The 13,195-nt window shown below is 37.4% G+C and overlaps 2 protein-coding genes and 1 long non-coding RNA gene across 3 annotated transcripts; 2 read left to right on the top strand and 1 right to left on the bottom strand.

Annotated features, from left to right (window-relative positions):
* Positions 1-673: 673 nt before the first annotated feature.
* On the top strand, positions 674-8,208 carry LOC128026229 (ATP-binding cassette sub-family B member 10, mitochondrial). The gene is made up of 13 exons (XM_052613094.1): positions 674-1,709; positions 2,059-2,259; positions 2,964-3,166; positions 3,452-3,586; positions 3,777-3,923; positions 4,063-4,198; positions 5,102-5,197; positions 5,308-5,517; positions 5,660-5,739; positions 5,826-6,006; positions 6,119-6,162; positions 6,253-6,287; positions 6,979-8,208. The coding sequence occupies exons 1-13, from the start codon at positions 1,301-1,303 to the stop codon at positions 7,229-7,231; spliced, it is 2,130 nt and encodes a 709-aa protein (XP_052469054.1). The 5' UTR covers positions 674-1,300; the 3' UTR covers positions 7,232-8,208.
* Positions 2,419-11,876, bottom strand: LOC128026233 (uncharacterized). The gene is made up of 5 exons (XR_008186372.1): positions 11,733-11,876; positions 8,602-8,720; positions 7,064-7,198; positions 5,376-5,530; positions 2,419-4,895 (listed from the first exon to the last, which is right to left on the bottom strand). It is a non-coding gene; the product is annotated as an uncharacterized LOC128026233 (long non-coding RNA).
* On the top strand, positions 9,375-12,692 carry LOC128026230 (actin, alpha skeletal muscle 2-like). Its single transcript, XM_052613095.1, has 7 exons — positions 9,375-9,584; positions 10,507-10,646; positions 10,756-11,080; positions 11,195-11,356; positions 11,751-11,942; positions 12,024-12,205; positions 12,292-12,692. The coding sequence occupies exons 2-7, from the start codon at positions 10,518-10,520 to the stop codon at positions 12,433-12,435; spliced, it is 1,134 nt and encodes a 377-aa protein (XP_052469055.1). The 5' UTR covers positions 9,375-9,584; positions 10,507-10,517; the 3' UTR covers positions 12,436-12,692.
* Positions 12,693-13,195: the final 503 nt, after the last annotated feature.

Raw genomic sequence — 13,195 nt, 5'->3', positions numbered from 1 at the left:
AAAAACATACTAAAGTAACCTCTATGTATGTAAATTATTTTAAGGACACTTGCAGATGTCTGGCAGTCCATAACGAATCACATCGACACAATCTAAGAAAGCGTGCTAAAGTTAGATTTTATTGAATAAAACGGACCGTAATATTACAAGAGTTATAGCAGGCCATTTTCTAATATAATGAGATAATCTTTCAGTAGGTATATACAATCTAATCACACACGTGTTGTCGCTGCGGATTGCTTCAGGAGAAAGTATCTAAAATGTCATCTCGCTAACATTATTATTATAAATTTCCTTTTGACCAAAGTAACCATGACATTATAGCAAGCTACACATGATAATGAAATCATGAATAAAAGTTTAAATATCGGTCCCCATTAATAGATAATGAGTAAAGTGGAGATATCAATTCAACCGATGCAACACTTGCTTCATAAGTCGGTCGATTAAACTTTTTTTTGACTTATCGTGTCTGAGAAAGGTTTCGTTGGAGATCATAGACCAAAATAAGTAGATTTCGCATTAGTGGAGGCGTTTGCAGGTCCGCCATATTGGAAATGTCTATATCAACCCGTAAGATGCACAACAGGCAGCATTTCTAGTTTATCATAAACGCTGATCAGCTATGCATATTGCAATAGATATAAATGTCAACATAAAACTGGCTATTAGAATTAAAATACAGCAACCTGTAAACAATTAGGCTACAATTTATTTGTTACTAAATCATAATAAATAAAATCATTATTTAACATTAATGTCTATAAATAATGTATTAAAACACGAAAACTGATTATTTACTTCTAAACGTGTGACCTTTCCAAGATGGCGGCGCTAATGAACAACCCACTGCGACACCTCCGTGTTAACATCTATGACAGAGATCGTCCATCACTAAGCAAGCACTTCGCTTCCTCGAAAGTCAAGGAAACCACCAGGGTCACCATTTTATTCCTATTATATAGCACTCTAAATGCCAAGCTCGACAGATGTCGTGCAGCAGGTTTTTGTGACAGGGCGCTGTCGGTGAACGCGAGGGGCGTGTGTGAAGATAACGCAACCAAGGGCTGGATGTGTAGACTGTCAGGAACAGATAATGCTCAGTAACCGTCGACCCCGGGCTGCAACAAGTCGGTCTATTTAACGAGAACCTACTGTCATGCAGTCAAGAGTGAGTCCAGATACTCCAGTGTTTACAGCGCCGCTCGATACATTGGTCATCTGACTTTATTCAGTAAGTTTCAGCAGATAATGATTAGGTAAGAGACCTAAACTTTGTTTTGGTCGTCGTCTTCTCCAAATGTATGGGACAATGATGCGAATGACACGAGTTACTGTACGGAAACTGCAACAGTGTAACATCGCCTGCTGTCGGTATGATACATTGTATCATTTGCCTAACCGGACTTCAAGAACACACTGGAAAAGTCAATCGTTTGATGTCATTGTGTCACCCATCTACAATGGAAGGAACATGTCCTGGCTCTCTTGTCTCAGAACCAGAGGGTTGTTTCCTCCCAAGAGAGTGTCTACACACTCCAGACACACGGTTTCTCTCTATAGCACATCCACGGACTCCAAACAAACCTTAAAGTCTGTGGTAAATCAGGAGAGTAAAGTTAAAAACGCCGAAAACCCGTTACGTGTTCCCTCAAAAGATGTCAAGAAGTTGATGGAGCTGGCGTATCCTCAGCGATGGAGACTAACGGGCAAGTCAAACTCTTATTTAGTATTATTGAAGGCACTTGGTTGGTTCTGACTGTCGTCCGAGATTAACCCAAATGTAGAGTTTAACATCCCTTACAAAAAATTTACAAGCATACATTTACAAGTATATATCTCGAATATCATATCAAATAGTAGCACTTTACAGCAAAATATATATGCTGCAATATTACTGTTAACTTAATATTAGTGTCAAAATATTAGTTATTAGAGCTACTCTCTCTCTATATATATATATAATTTAAATTAATGTAAAAAGAAAAAATGTAAATGAAATATCCACTTTTGTCAATGTACAGTATTTTGCAAATGACCTTCTGATTGTCCTCATAGCTGCCGTGGGGTTTCTGGTGATCTCCAGCTCTGTCACTATGTCTGCACCATTTTTTCTGGGAAAAGTGATCGACACTATCTACACTAGCTCCCCAGAGGACTTCACCTCCTCCCTTACCTCCCTCTGTATCATGCTAACAGGGGTCTTCCTCTGCGGGGGCGCTGCAAATGCTGCTCGTGTTTACCTCATGCAAATCTCAGGTGAAATCTCAATGCATGTGAACCAATAAAAGATTTGTAGTGCAGTAGGGACTTGTTTTGGGGGAAATTTTGTGGCTTACACAACCATTCAAAAGTTTAGGATTTATTTTATTATTCATTTAAAAAGCATTCAATTAATCAACAGCAAAAGTAAAGACATTTATGATGTTACAAAATATTTTTATTTCAAATAAATGCTGTTCTTTCTTCAGAATCCTGAAAAAAAATGTATCACAGTTTCCACAAAAATATTAAGCAACTCTTTTCAGCACTGATAATAATAAGAAATGTTTTTTGAAATCAGCATATTAGAATGATTTCTGAAGGATCATGTGATCTTTGCCAAGACAGGATTAAATTAAATTTTAAATAACACTGGAATTTAACATTTTAAATGGAAAATAGTTATTTTAAATTGTAATAATATTTAAAAATATTACTATTTTACTGTATTTATTAATCAAATAAATGAAGTCTGGTTAGCATAAGAATCTTCATTCAAAAAAATCCCAAATGTTTTTATCAACCCCAAGCTTTTGAATAGTACCATATTTATTTACTGATTGAATTTATTTGTTTTGTAAAACCTGGGTCTAGTTCAGTCTTATTAAATCAATAAATTAAAATCATTTCATCAGATTCATTGTGTTGACCAGCATGCATTTCTATGCTTGCTGTCTAAAAGCATTTCTCGACTTTCACAGGGCAAGAGATTGTGCGAAAGTTGCGTGAATCCCTTTTCTCCTCGATTCTGAAGCAGGAGGTGGGTTTCTTTGATAAGACCCGAACTGGTGAGCTCATTAACCGCCTTTCGGCAGACACCACCATCGTCGGCCGCTGCCTCACTGACAACCTTTCTGATGGGCTGCGTTCCCTTGCCCAGGCAGGGGCCGGAGTTGGCATGATGGTGAGATGCTTATGTTAGTTTGACATACACTTCACTTTTCAGCAGCTAATTCCTGCCAATATCAAATTTTAACCATTTTGACTTTCTTAAATCTTATTACTTCCTGATGTGTTTTTAAAAACAGAATAAACAGCAAAACAGTGATTCTTATGTTGATGCACTTTGATTTCTTTTAATAATTCCTCATGGAACCTTACAGTATATGTCTCATGTTTGAAGTTCAGAATGCATCTACATTAATCACTGACTAATTCAATATTTGTACTTTATCTTTCTCTTCCTCAGTTGTATGTTTCACCTAGTCTGGCAGCTTTTGTGCTGATGGTTGTTCCTCCTATTGCCTGCCTGGCTGTAATTTTTGGTAAATTTTTACGATCCATATCAAGGCGCACACAGGATGCGTTGGCAGAGGCTACACAGGTAAGAGGTCATGTTTCCTTATATTGGGGCTTTATTGCACGTTTTATTGCTGTGCAATAAAAAGCATAGATATGGTAGTAAGCCTTGGACAGTTATCATTTGATTGCTGAATTAATTGCTCTATTGTTAGCATAAAGACATCAAGTATCCAAGGGATAATTTTACTGTGTAGCTACTCTGCATCTCCTAGTTGGCAGAAGAGAGGATCAGCAACATACGGACAGTCCGGGCTTTTGGAAAAGAGCTGACGGAGGTGCAGAAGTACTCGGAAAAGGTTGACTATATTTTTGAACTGGCTAAGAAAGAGGCTGTGCTTTCTGCTGGATTCTATGGAGTGGTGAGATACTTAACTGTTGTACAAATATGAAATAAAAAGTTGTATGCATGATTAAAGGTAATCATTTTCAGAATCAGAAAGTCAGGTTAAGATTATTTGTCTAGTACCGTATGCTCTGATGTTTTCATTTCTTTCACAGACAGGACTGAGTGGAAATGTCATCATCCTGAGTGTGTTGTATAAGGGAGGTCTGCTGATGGCCAGTGAGGCCATGACCATTGGGCAGCTCTCCTCTTTCCTCATGTATGCCTTCTGGGTGGGCATCAGCATCGCAGGTGAGGATGTTAGCACAGAGAAACTGAATATACACTATCGCGATTAATCGCATCCGAAATAAAAGTTTTTGTCACGTAATATATGTGTGTGTGTTGTGCATATTTTTTATGTATATATAAATACACACACTTGCATTTATATATTTCAGAAAAGTTTTTGGGGATGCAATTAATCGCGATTAATCTTTTGACAGCACTACACCAAACACATTTATACTGTTAAAAAGGTTTCTTTTTCAAATAAATGCTGTCTTTTAAACTTTCTATTTATCAAAGAATCCTAAAATTTTCATGTGTCATACCATTATATAAACTTGCTTATTGCATGCTTTATTTTTATAATGACTAATAAATTACACAAAGTTTTAAATGAGCAAACACTGTAGAACTAAAGCAAAAAACAAGTAAATTTTTTCCAAAGATGGTTTCGATAATTTTAGGTAGTTCTTATCATCTCTTAAGTGGGGTGTGGTGTCACGATTGTGATCTTACTATTGGGTCTGCGGGAGCTTGGGCGGGACTTTGATATGACGGCTCCACCTCACGATCACTTCTGCACAGCCTCTGCCTCCAAAAGACGTTATTTTCGCAAGATCACAGTTGATGACACTTTTCTATAGTGGAAGGAATTGGAGCTGCATCGTCGCTCTTTTTTTACAGTCTGTGGTCCCAAGGCATGCTTTATAATTTTTGTAGTCTGTGTGCAACATAAGAGTAGACAAAGAATAGGTTTCTTTCAACACAGTTCTGGGATTTCCCAACAAAACCACTCTTGTGGGGGTTGAGCATCTCACACTGGGCCTTATTCATAGGTAGAAACCAGTTGCTGTAATAGCTGTAATTTCTGCCCTGTGTCGAAGTTTTTAAAGTACAACTTGTAATTTTTCTGTGGATTAATTTAAGGTTTCAGCTCATTCTACTCAGAGTTGATGAAGGGGCTTGGTGCTGGTACTCGTCTATGGGAACTCATGGACAGAAAACCTGAATTTCCTCTCAGTGGTAAATAGAATTTCCTAAAATAATGCCTAAAATGCACATTAGTTCCTATGAAAAACTATTTAACTTTTCATGTGAACAGCAGTTTCCGTAAAATGTCTCTTCTTCTTTAGAGGGGCTTGTGTTAAAACCAGAGCAGTTAAAAGGAGAACTGGAGTTTTGTAATGTGTGTTTTGCATACCCGACGAGGAAGGATTCACCCATCTTCCAAAATCTGAATCTGTATGTGCCAGCGGGGTCAGTAATGGCAGTAGTGGGATCCAGTGGTTCAGGCAAATCCACACTTGTGTCACTGTTGCTCCGGCTCTATGATCCTGATTCAGGTGAGAACTGAAGCTAAGAATATAATGGAAAATGTTGATACCTTGTATGTTGATTGTTAAGATATAACAGCAGTATATGTCATATAAAAGTATATATCATATAAAATGTATAAATAAATGTGTAGTTTCGATTCAAACGTAGGTGTGGTCACTGTTGATGGCCGTGATATAAGAGACTTGAATCCTTACTGGCTGAGGAGTCACATCGGTACTGTAAGCCAGGTAAGAGACGCCAAAAGCAAAAAGAAATTCAGACAATCTCCTGCCTCCGTTTAACTTAATTCTGTGTGTGAATGTGTTTGTTGTAGGAGCCAGTTCTTTTCTCCTGCTCTATTGCTGAGAACATCGCTTATGGGGCGGCAGACCCAAGTCGGGTCACAGTAGAAGACATCTACAGGGCAGCGCAGATAGCCAATGCTCATGACTTCATCCAGGAATTCCCTAAGGGCTATGATACAGTGGTAGGAGAGAAGGGGGTATTGCTGTCAGGTATGAACAACCTCTGGTCCTTCTGTAAAATGTATGTCTGTAACAGGACAACTTTGTCTGTTTGTAATTCACCCCGACAATTTATGCATTTCTACATTGATTTGTGGGACAGGTGGACAAAAACAAAGAGTTGCTATAGCACGAGCCATGCTCAAGGTAATCTGTCCTCTATAGTACTTTACTGAATTTTAAATATTTGTTGTTTACCAAAGTAACACTAAATCTGTCTTCTTATGCTTTTCATAGGATCCAAAGATACTGCTATTGGATGAAGCCACAAGGTGAGATGTTGTTTGAATACTTCAACTTACAAATGAACTTATACTTAAAAAAAAAAAAGCTAATAGATTAGAAGTCTTTGAGATCTTCTCAAATAACTTTCTAAACTCCTCTCACTTTTTATATAGTATTAGCAAATACATTTTAATGAAAACAAAGTAAAAGCTAGATAGTTTTTTCTTTAAGTCTTTATTCTTATTCTATATATCTTATAATACTTTTACTAAAATCTCATATATTTAACTAAATCCTAAATCTTATATTTTATATAGTCTTTTTCTATTTCTAAAATAATGAATGACTATAAAAATAAAAAAATGTGTCTTCTTGACATCATCATCATTTCAGGGTTGTAGAAAGACAAGTCAAAGACTCGACTTTATCATGTTTCATTAAGAACAGTACTGTACAATCTTTACAATTCAACCTTCTTGCCATGATTTTGTACAAAAGAATTGATCAAACTTGTCGAATGCTCAAACCGGTCAAACTCTCAACCTATTAATTCCTTCATTAATTTATCCTGAGATGTACAATGCAGTTTATGTTCTTTTTTTTACTTTAACATTAACATTGCTTCATGTTTGAAATCTTTAAAAATAGAAACCACAAAATGCGTCTGTTTCTAGAGTAATGTCTTATGCCACGATGAGAATAACTATATAATAAGACGTGCCCTGGTCTCTGTTTCAGTGCTCTGGATGCAGAGAATGAGTTTCTGGTACAGGAGGCATTAGAGAGGCTGATGCAAGGTCGCACCGTGTTGATCATCGCTCACCGTCTCTCTACCATCCAAAGCGCTGATGCCGTGGCCGTGCTGGACCAGCACCGTGTGATGGAGATCGGCAGCCACGCCAAGCTCCTTGCCAACGACCAGGGGCTCTTCCGCAAGCTGATGGAGAAGCAGGCCTTCCTGCAGGCCAAACAGAAACATGCTCTCTCTTAATAGGTGTAATTTAAAGAAAACAGAGCGAGCGCACAGAAATTCAAATGTTTAAAGGTTTTCGATATGTTTGATTGTGTTTTAAGCACTGTGAAATAACTAAGACTGAAATGTAGCTATTTATCATAAACTGCCAAGTAACTGGAAACCAGCTGTATACTGATCATTGTTAGTTACAATGGAAGAAAGTCACAGCATACACGCTGCAGACATGATTTAATACTCATCCGAGCTACAAAAAACACTGCTTTTTAAATAGTTTTATGCTTTCACAGATTTTTCGATTTGAAATATGAGAAAGTTACTTGATGATATTACATTACTTGTAATAAATCATGTCAGTCCTTCATTAAGGAACAGGTGATAATAAGTTTATTTAAGTGTACCTAGGGCCTTAGTAAACCATTTCATTTGTTTCATTTGTAAAATGTACACAAGAATGGTTTATGAAAATTCATTTCACGTACACAAATTCATTCTGCATATGTTTAATAAGTAATATAGATAATGAAGCAATTTGTGAGGGTGATTACAGAAACAATGGTGCGTCTGTCCTTTCTTATCACTTTTGGTAATGACACAGATGTCAGTGAATCGTGCCTAGATCATAAACTGCAAAGATTTTACTGGGATGTAATCCAACCACTACCCAGTTACAGTGCCATTGTTATGTGTCAGTAATGAAGATGCTGTTTTAGAAGGAGCACCTGTATGGAGTATGGACCATTGTATATATATATAAAAAAGATATATATTGTATTTGAGAACAGACACTATGACAGAGGTATTTTAATGGACATTTGTTATACATATATATAATTTGGATAAGATTAAATCTATTCAGAATTTTAGAAGATTTTAATGCTTAGTGTGGTAACTTATTAGGTGTCAGTTTGTGAAATGTATATGTTTGACTGTTGTTTGTTTATTTTCTATAGTTTTATCTTAATAAATTACCTTGAAACATTGATTACTTAAAACACTGCCCTGTCCACATGCCTGTCATAATAACATATAAATTATTTCAGTTGCCAAAAGAGGGTGCTGTTGACAGTTGAAAATAAATGACTAGCTATTTTGGAATCCTACAGTGAGAGCTATAGTGGGTTAAATGAAAGAGGTAAAAACTCAGTCAGAATTGGAAGTACTGTACAAGCAACTAACTTCTGTAATCTATAGTCTGTCTCAAATAGTTATTGTCTATACATTGGTGTGAATTTTACTACACCTAATTAGTAAAGTGGTTTGATTAATTGCCCATATTGTAATTCTCTTAACCTTTAACCTCAGAAACTGAATCTCCATCTCTGATCAGGTTGAAGCAGGGAAACTAGCTCAGATTGTTTTGTTTGCTGAAGCAGTAAGCTGCTTACCCTCAGTGACTGCCACTCGGCTCAACATAAGCTCAAGGGCCAGCTATGGCAGGATATCTGCTTGCACAGACGGGCCTCTTTTGAGTAAAGTATGCAGAGCAGCCACACGTCTCCCTGCACTGGAGAAAAAATACATAAAGAACCATAATCAGCATTTTTTTTATTTATTTTTTTGTCTTGTTTTCAAATAAAAATCTTTAAAAACCAAATAGATTTGCGAAACAAAACATAATAATTTTTGTTTTTCACATTTCTTATTTTAAAACTTATATTTTCATAGAATATACACTATAGAGGTCAGAGAAAAATAATAAATAAATACCTATCAAGTTATCAATGAAACGAAATAAACTAAATGGAATATTAAGTATCCTAAGCTTATATCAATACTATAATTAATTTGGCTTCGTTTATGATTATTGGAAATATGTTTGGCCGACGAGGCTTTTATATCATCACTTGCGCCAATGAATCACTTATTAGCTTATAAAAACCGCTTATAATACAATTAATACTACTGTTGAGATACTGTTTTGCTTTACCAACACTGCGCAAAATATATGAGGATGCCATTGAATATTGGCTGTGAGCACAAATCTCTAGACGTGCTATTTTACAATTGACAGAAATATACTACGAACCAGTGTGTGACAAGGCTAGTAGCAACATCAGTTCCGCCCACACACCATAAACAGATCCTGCCGGGTCTGGAATGAAGACTATCAACCATAAAAGGACAGTCATGCTAACTATGAACCTGGAGTAAGTGGGAGACACGCCGCTTCACTAGGAAGTCACCCCTCGCTTACCCTGCCAGGGCCTAATATGGTTGAAGGATGGGGGAAAATCCAGCTGAACATACATGAGCTCAATAATGCGCATGGGGGACAAACACGAAGAGTATATAAGGTTTTCATGGGTCGGTCAGTCCGTGACTGGATCCACTAGCGGTTGTGTTCTGCACTGAGCTTCATCAGAGAAAGGTAAGACGACTTCATTAGACCCATGCTCTACTAGTGACCAACAGAAAAACGTGGAAGGCAACTAACCTACTGTATTTGTCTTCAAATAAAATGTGTTAGTTGCCTTTCAAGATATAGATAAAGAGTTTGCCTCGCTAAAGTATGTTTTCATTAATTAATTTATAATATGTGATTTGTATATTTTGAAGTTGTTCACTGGCAGTGTTGATCGTTTGTATACTTAATGTGACAGCATGTAAGAATCATATATTAGAAAATAAATGTTCAAATATAAGAACTATCACAGTTCTAAGGGCTATATAGATTTATGATAAAATGCTAACTTAAAATATTATATTCTCACTAAACTCACTTGCTCAATGGTCATTATATTTATTGTACACAAAAAAAAGATCAACCAAGCTTAAACATTTTATTTTAATTGTTGCCTTAAATTTAATAAACAAATAAGTTATCTGCTATCATAACTGCAGTCATGATTGCAACTTTTAAACATTTTGAATTGCATTACTGATGAAAAAAATAAAGTTAAAAACTGTGACAGAAAATGAGTAATGAAACTCATAAAACTCAAAATAAAGTTCAAAAGGACAGAAAATATTATGACTATATACTGTTTGATGGATGGAAATAAAGACGTTATAATAACAATGACATTTCTTTTTTGAGTGTATAAACTGATGAGTGCATCACTTAATTTAAATGATCTTTTTGCATAAAGCTGCACCCAATCCAATGTTTGTCAATTTTTATAAATAAAGCATGGGGGTCAACCCCTAAACCTAACCACCAGCGGGTGTAAGCAGTTTGTACTAAAGTCTGTGAATGAGATTGTATGAATTCATAAAATTAGCCACCAATTCACTAAATCATGAAAAAGTTAGAGACTGCCATGACAGTGTACTGATATGTTCCTCATTAGACTCCAACAAGATGTGTGACGACGACGAGACTACTGCCCTTGTGTGCGACAACGGTTCAGGCCTGGTCAAGGCTGGCTTTGCCGGTGATGACGCCCCCAGAGCTGTCTTCCCCTCCATCGTTGGTCGCCCCCGTCACCAGGTTTGTTCAGCTGCATTTTGCCCTTTGTAAATATCATTCACATGGATAAGCATAAGCTATTGCAACATTTAAATATTGTGACATTAAAAATACCCATTTTTTCCTCCAGGGTGTCATGGTGGGTATGGGTCAGAAGGACTCATACGTAGGGGATGAAGCTCAGAGCAAGAGGGGTATCCTCACTTTGAAGTACCCCATCGAGCATGGTATCATTACCAACTGGGATGATATGGAGAAGATCTGGCACCACACCTTCTACAACGAGCTCCGCGTCGCCCCTGAGGAGCACCCAACTCTGCTGACCGAGGCCCCTCTTAACCCTAAGGCTAACCGTGAGAAGATGACCCAGATCATGTTTGAGACCTTCAACGTCCCAGCCATGTACGTGGCCATTCAGGCTGTGCTGTCCCTGTATGCTTCTGGCCGTACCACTGGTGAGACAACTATTTTAACATTAAACACTCACAATAACCATATATGTTGTATATAACAAAATGTGCTAATTCTTTCTGACCCATTTTCTACCTATATTTCTTTCTATATTTTAGGTATTGTGCTGGACTCTGGTGATGGTGTGTCCCACAATGTCCCCATCTACGAGGGTTACGCTCTGCCCCATGCCATCATGCGTTTGGATCTGGCTGGTCGCGATCTGACCGACTACCTCATGAAGATCCTGACAGAGCGTGGTTATTCTTTCGTCACAACTGGTAGGAAAATGCAGTTTCACAGTCATTTCTGTGTGGTATTCTTCCGTTTATCTCAACAGCTCAGTAATACAGACTGATACTAGTTTATTGTATCAGTCGTTGTTGAATATACACTTAAATAAATACAGCTGTGGTAAGCATAGGAGACTTCTTTTAAAAACACCTACCTACCCCAAACAATTGAATGGTAGTGTATATCGGCTAATATTGGATAATTGTGCATGCTCAAATATTTATTTTTTATTTATTTTTGATAAAATCTTAATTTTTTTTGTAATAATTAACAACAACCTTTGGCTTGTCTGTATTGGCCAGAATTTAAAAATGACACATCCATTTGTTATGTGTTCTGCTATGTTTGAAACAACTGACTTACTTAAAACTCTGTTTATAGCTGAGCGTGAGATTGTCCGTGACATCAAGGAGAAGCTGTGCTATGTGGCTCTGGACTTTGAGAATGAGATGGCCACTGCCGCCTCTTCCTCTTCCCTGGAGAAGAGCTACGAGTTGCCCGACGGCCAGGTCATCACCATTGGTAACGAGCGTTTCCGTTGCCCAGAGACCCTCTTCCAGCCTTCTTTTATTGGTGCGTAAAGACAAACACTATTATAAAGGGCTGAATTTTCCATACAGCTTCTAGCTGTATTAATAAGGTGTTTCTAAACAGGCATGGAGTCTGCTGGAATCCATGAGACCGCCTACAACAGCATCATGAAGTGTGACATTGACATCAGGAAGGACCTGTATGCCAACAATGTCTTGTCAGGTGGTACCACCATGTACCCAGGTATTGCTGACCGTATGCAGAAGGAGATCACTGCTCTGGCCCCCAGCACAATGAAGATCAAGGTAATGCATCTGTGGTTCTCCTTTAACATGGTCCCATTCTCCACAATGCATCACTAACCTGTTCATGTGTCTCCTTATTCTGACAGATCATTGCCCCACCTGAGCGTAAATACTCTGTTTGGATCGGTGGCTCCATCTTGGCTTCCCTGTCCACCTTCCAGCAGATGTGGATCACCAAGCAGGAATACGATGAGGCAGGCCCCAGCATTGTCCACCGCAAGTGCTTCTAAATCCATCATCTGCATCTATTTGCTGTGGAATATACAATAATGGAGAATACATTCATCATTACGGGACAGATTTATTTTGTACCCATGTGTAACTCAATGAACATACCCTGGATTACCACGATGAGGCAGGCCCCAGCATTGTCCAAACAGACACGATCAAGATACAGAAGACCATTACACCATGTTATCAATCACAAGACTGTAATCTGTACATAAAGAGTAATTAATTTATTAAAGTCTATCATTTGGTATTTGGATTTTGTGCCGTGTTTGTGTTAATAAATTGTTAGACTTGACTGCAGACTAGAGCAAAGTGATCTATAGTGTTGCTGCAAAGGAATCTAGGAAATTTCTAGTTAGAAAAAGTAAGTTGCACTACTGTAATTATTTTCTAATTATATCATAGCTAAGCTAATACAGTCCAATTCTCAGCGGAGTTTCTTATTGTACAAATTATTTTATGTTTTAAAAAATTTAAGTCATCAAATTGTCACACATGCTCATTTAACCATCCTAAAACTCTTTTTAGAATTTTTTTTAATTAAAATTTTCAAGCACTGACAGAATTAATTTAAGAATTTGACAAACTAAAATAAGCATGGTTTAAATTATTTGAGGTCAAAGGTGACTGTAAGAAATAACTTGAGTTTTGTGCTGATCTGGTTTAGCCATGTGAATTTGCTAATAAGCAATACTGCAAAAGCACCATAAACACAGACAGCCAGACAGACAGACAGCCAGACAGCCAGACAGACAGCCA

This window comes from Carassius gibelio, chromosome A13 (genome assembly GCF_023724105.1).
Source record: "Carassius gibelio isolate Cgi1373 ecotype wild population from Czech Republic chromosome A13, carGib1.2-hapl.c, whole genome shotgun sequence".
Lineage (NCBI taxonomy): Eukaryota > Metazoa > Chordata > Actinopteri > Cypriniformes > Cyprinidae > Carassius > Carassius gibelio.
This window is presented reverse-complemented; position numbering and strand designations above follow the sequence as displayed.

What these genes read in the sequence shown, in the direction of transcription:
- LOC128026229 (XM_052613094.1), top strand. Translation starts at nt 1,301, where the DNA reads ATGTATGGGACAATGATGCGAATGACACGAGTTACTGTACGGAAACTG. An exon ending in TCAGCGATGGAGACTAACGG is followed by an intron (nt 1,710 to 2,058) that starts GCAAGTCAAACT and finishes TTGTCCTCATAG; the next exon opens with CTGCCGTGGGGTTTCTGGTG. An exon ending in TAGCACGAGCCATGCTCAAG is followed by an intron (nt 6,163 to 6,252) that starts GTAATCTGTCCT and finishes TGCTTTTCATAG; the next exon opens with GATCCAAAGATACTGCTATT.
- LOC128026230 (XM_052613095.1), top strand. Translation starts at nt 10,518, where the DNA reads ATGTGTGACGACGACGAGACTACTGCCCTTGTGTGCGACAACGGTTCA. An exon ending in TTATTCTTTCGTCACAACTG is followed by an intron (nt 11,357 to 11,750) that starts GTAGGAAAATGC and finishes CTCTGTTTATAG; the next exon opens with CTGAGCGTGAGATTGTCCGT. An exon ending in CTTCCAGCCTTCTTTTATTG is followed by an intron (nt 11,943 to 12,023) that starts GTGCGTAAAGAC and finishes GTTTCTAAACAG; the next exon opens with GCATGGAGTCTGCTGGAATC.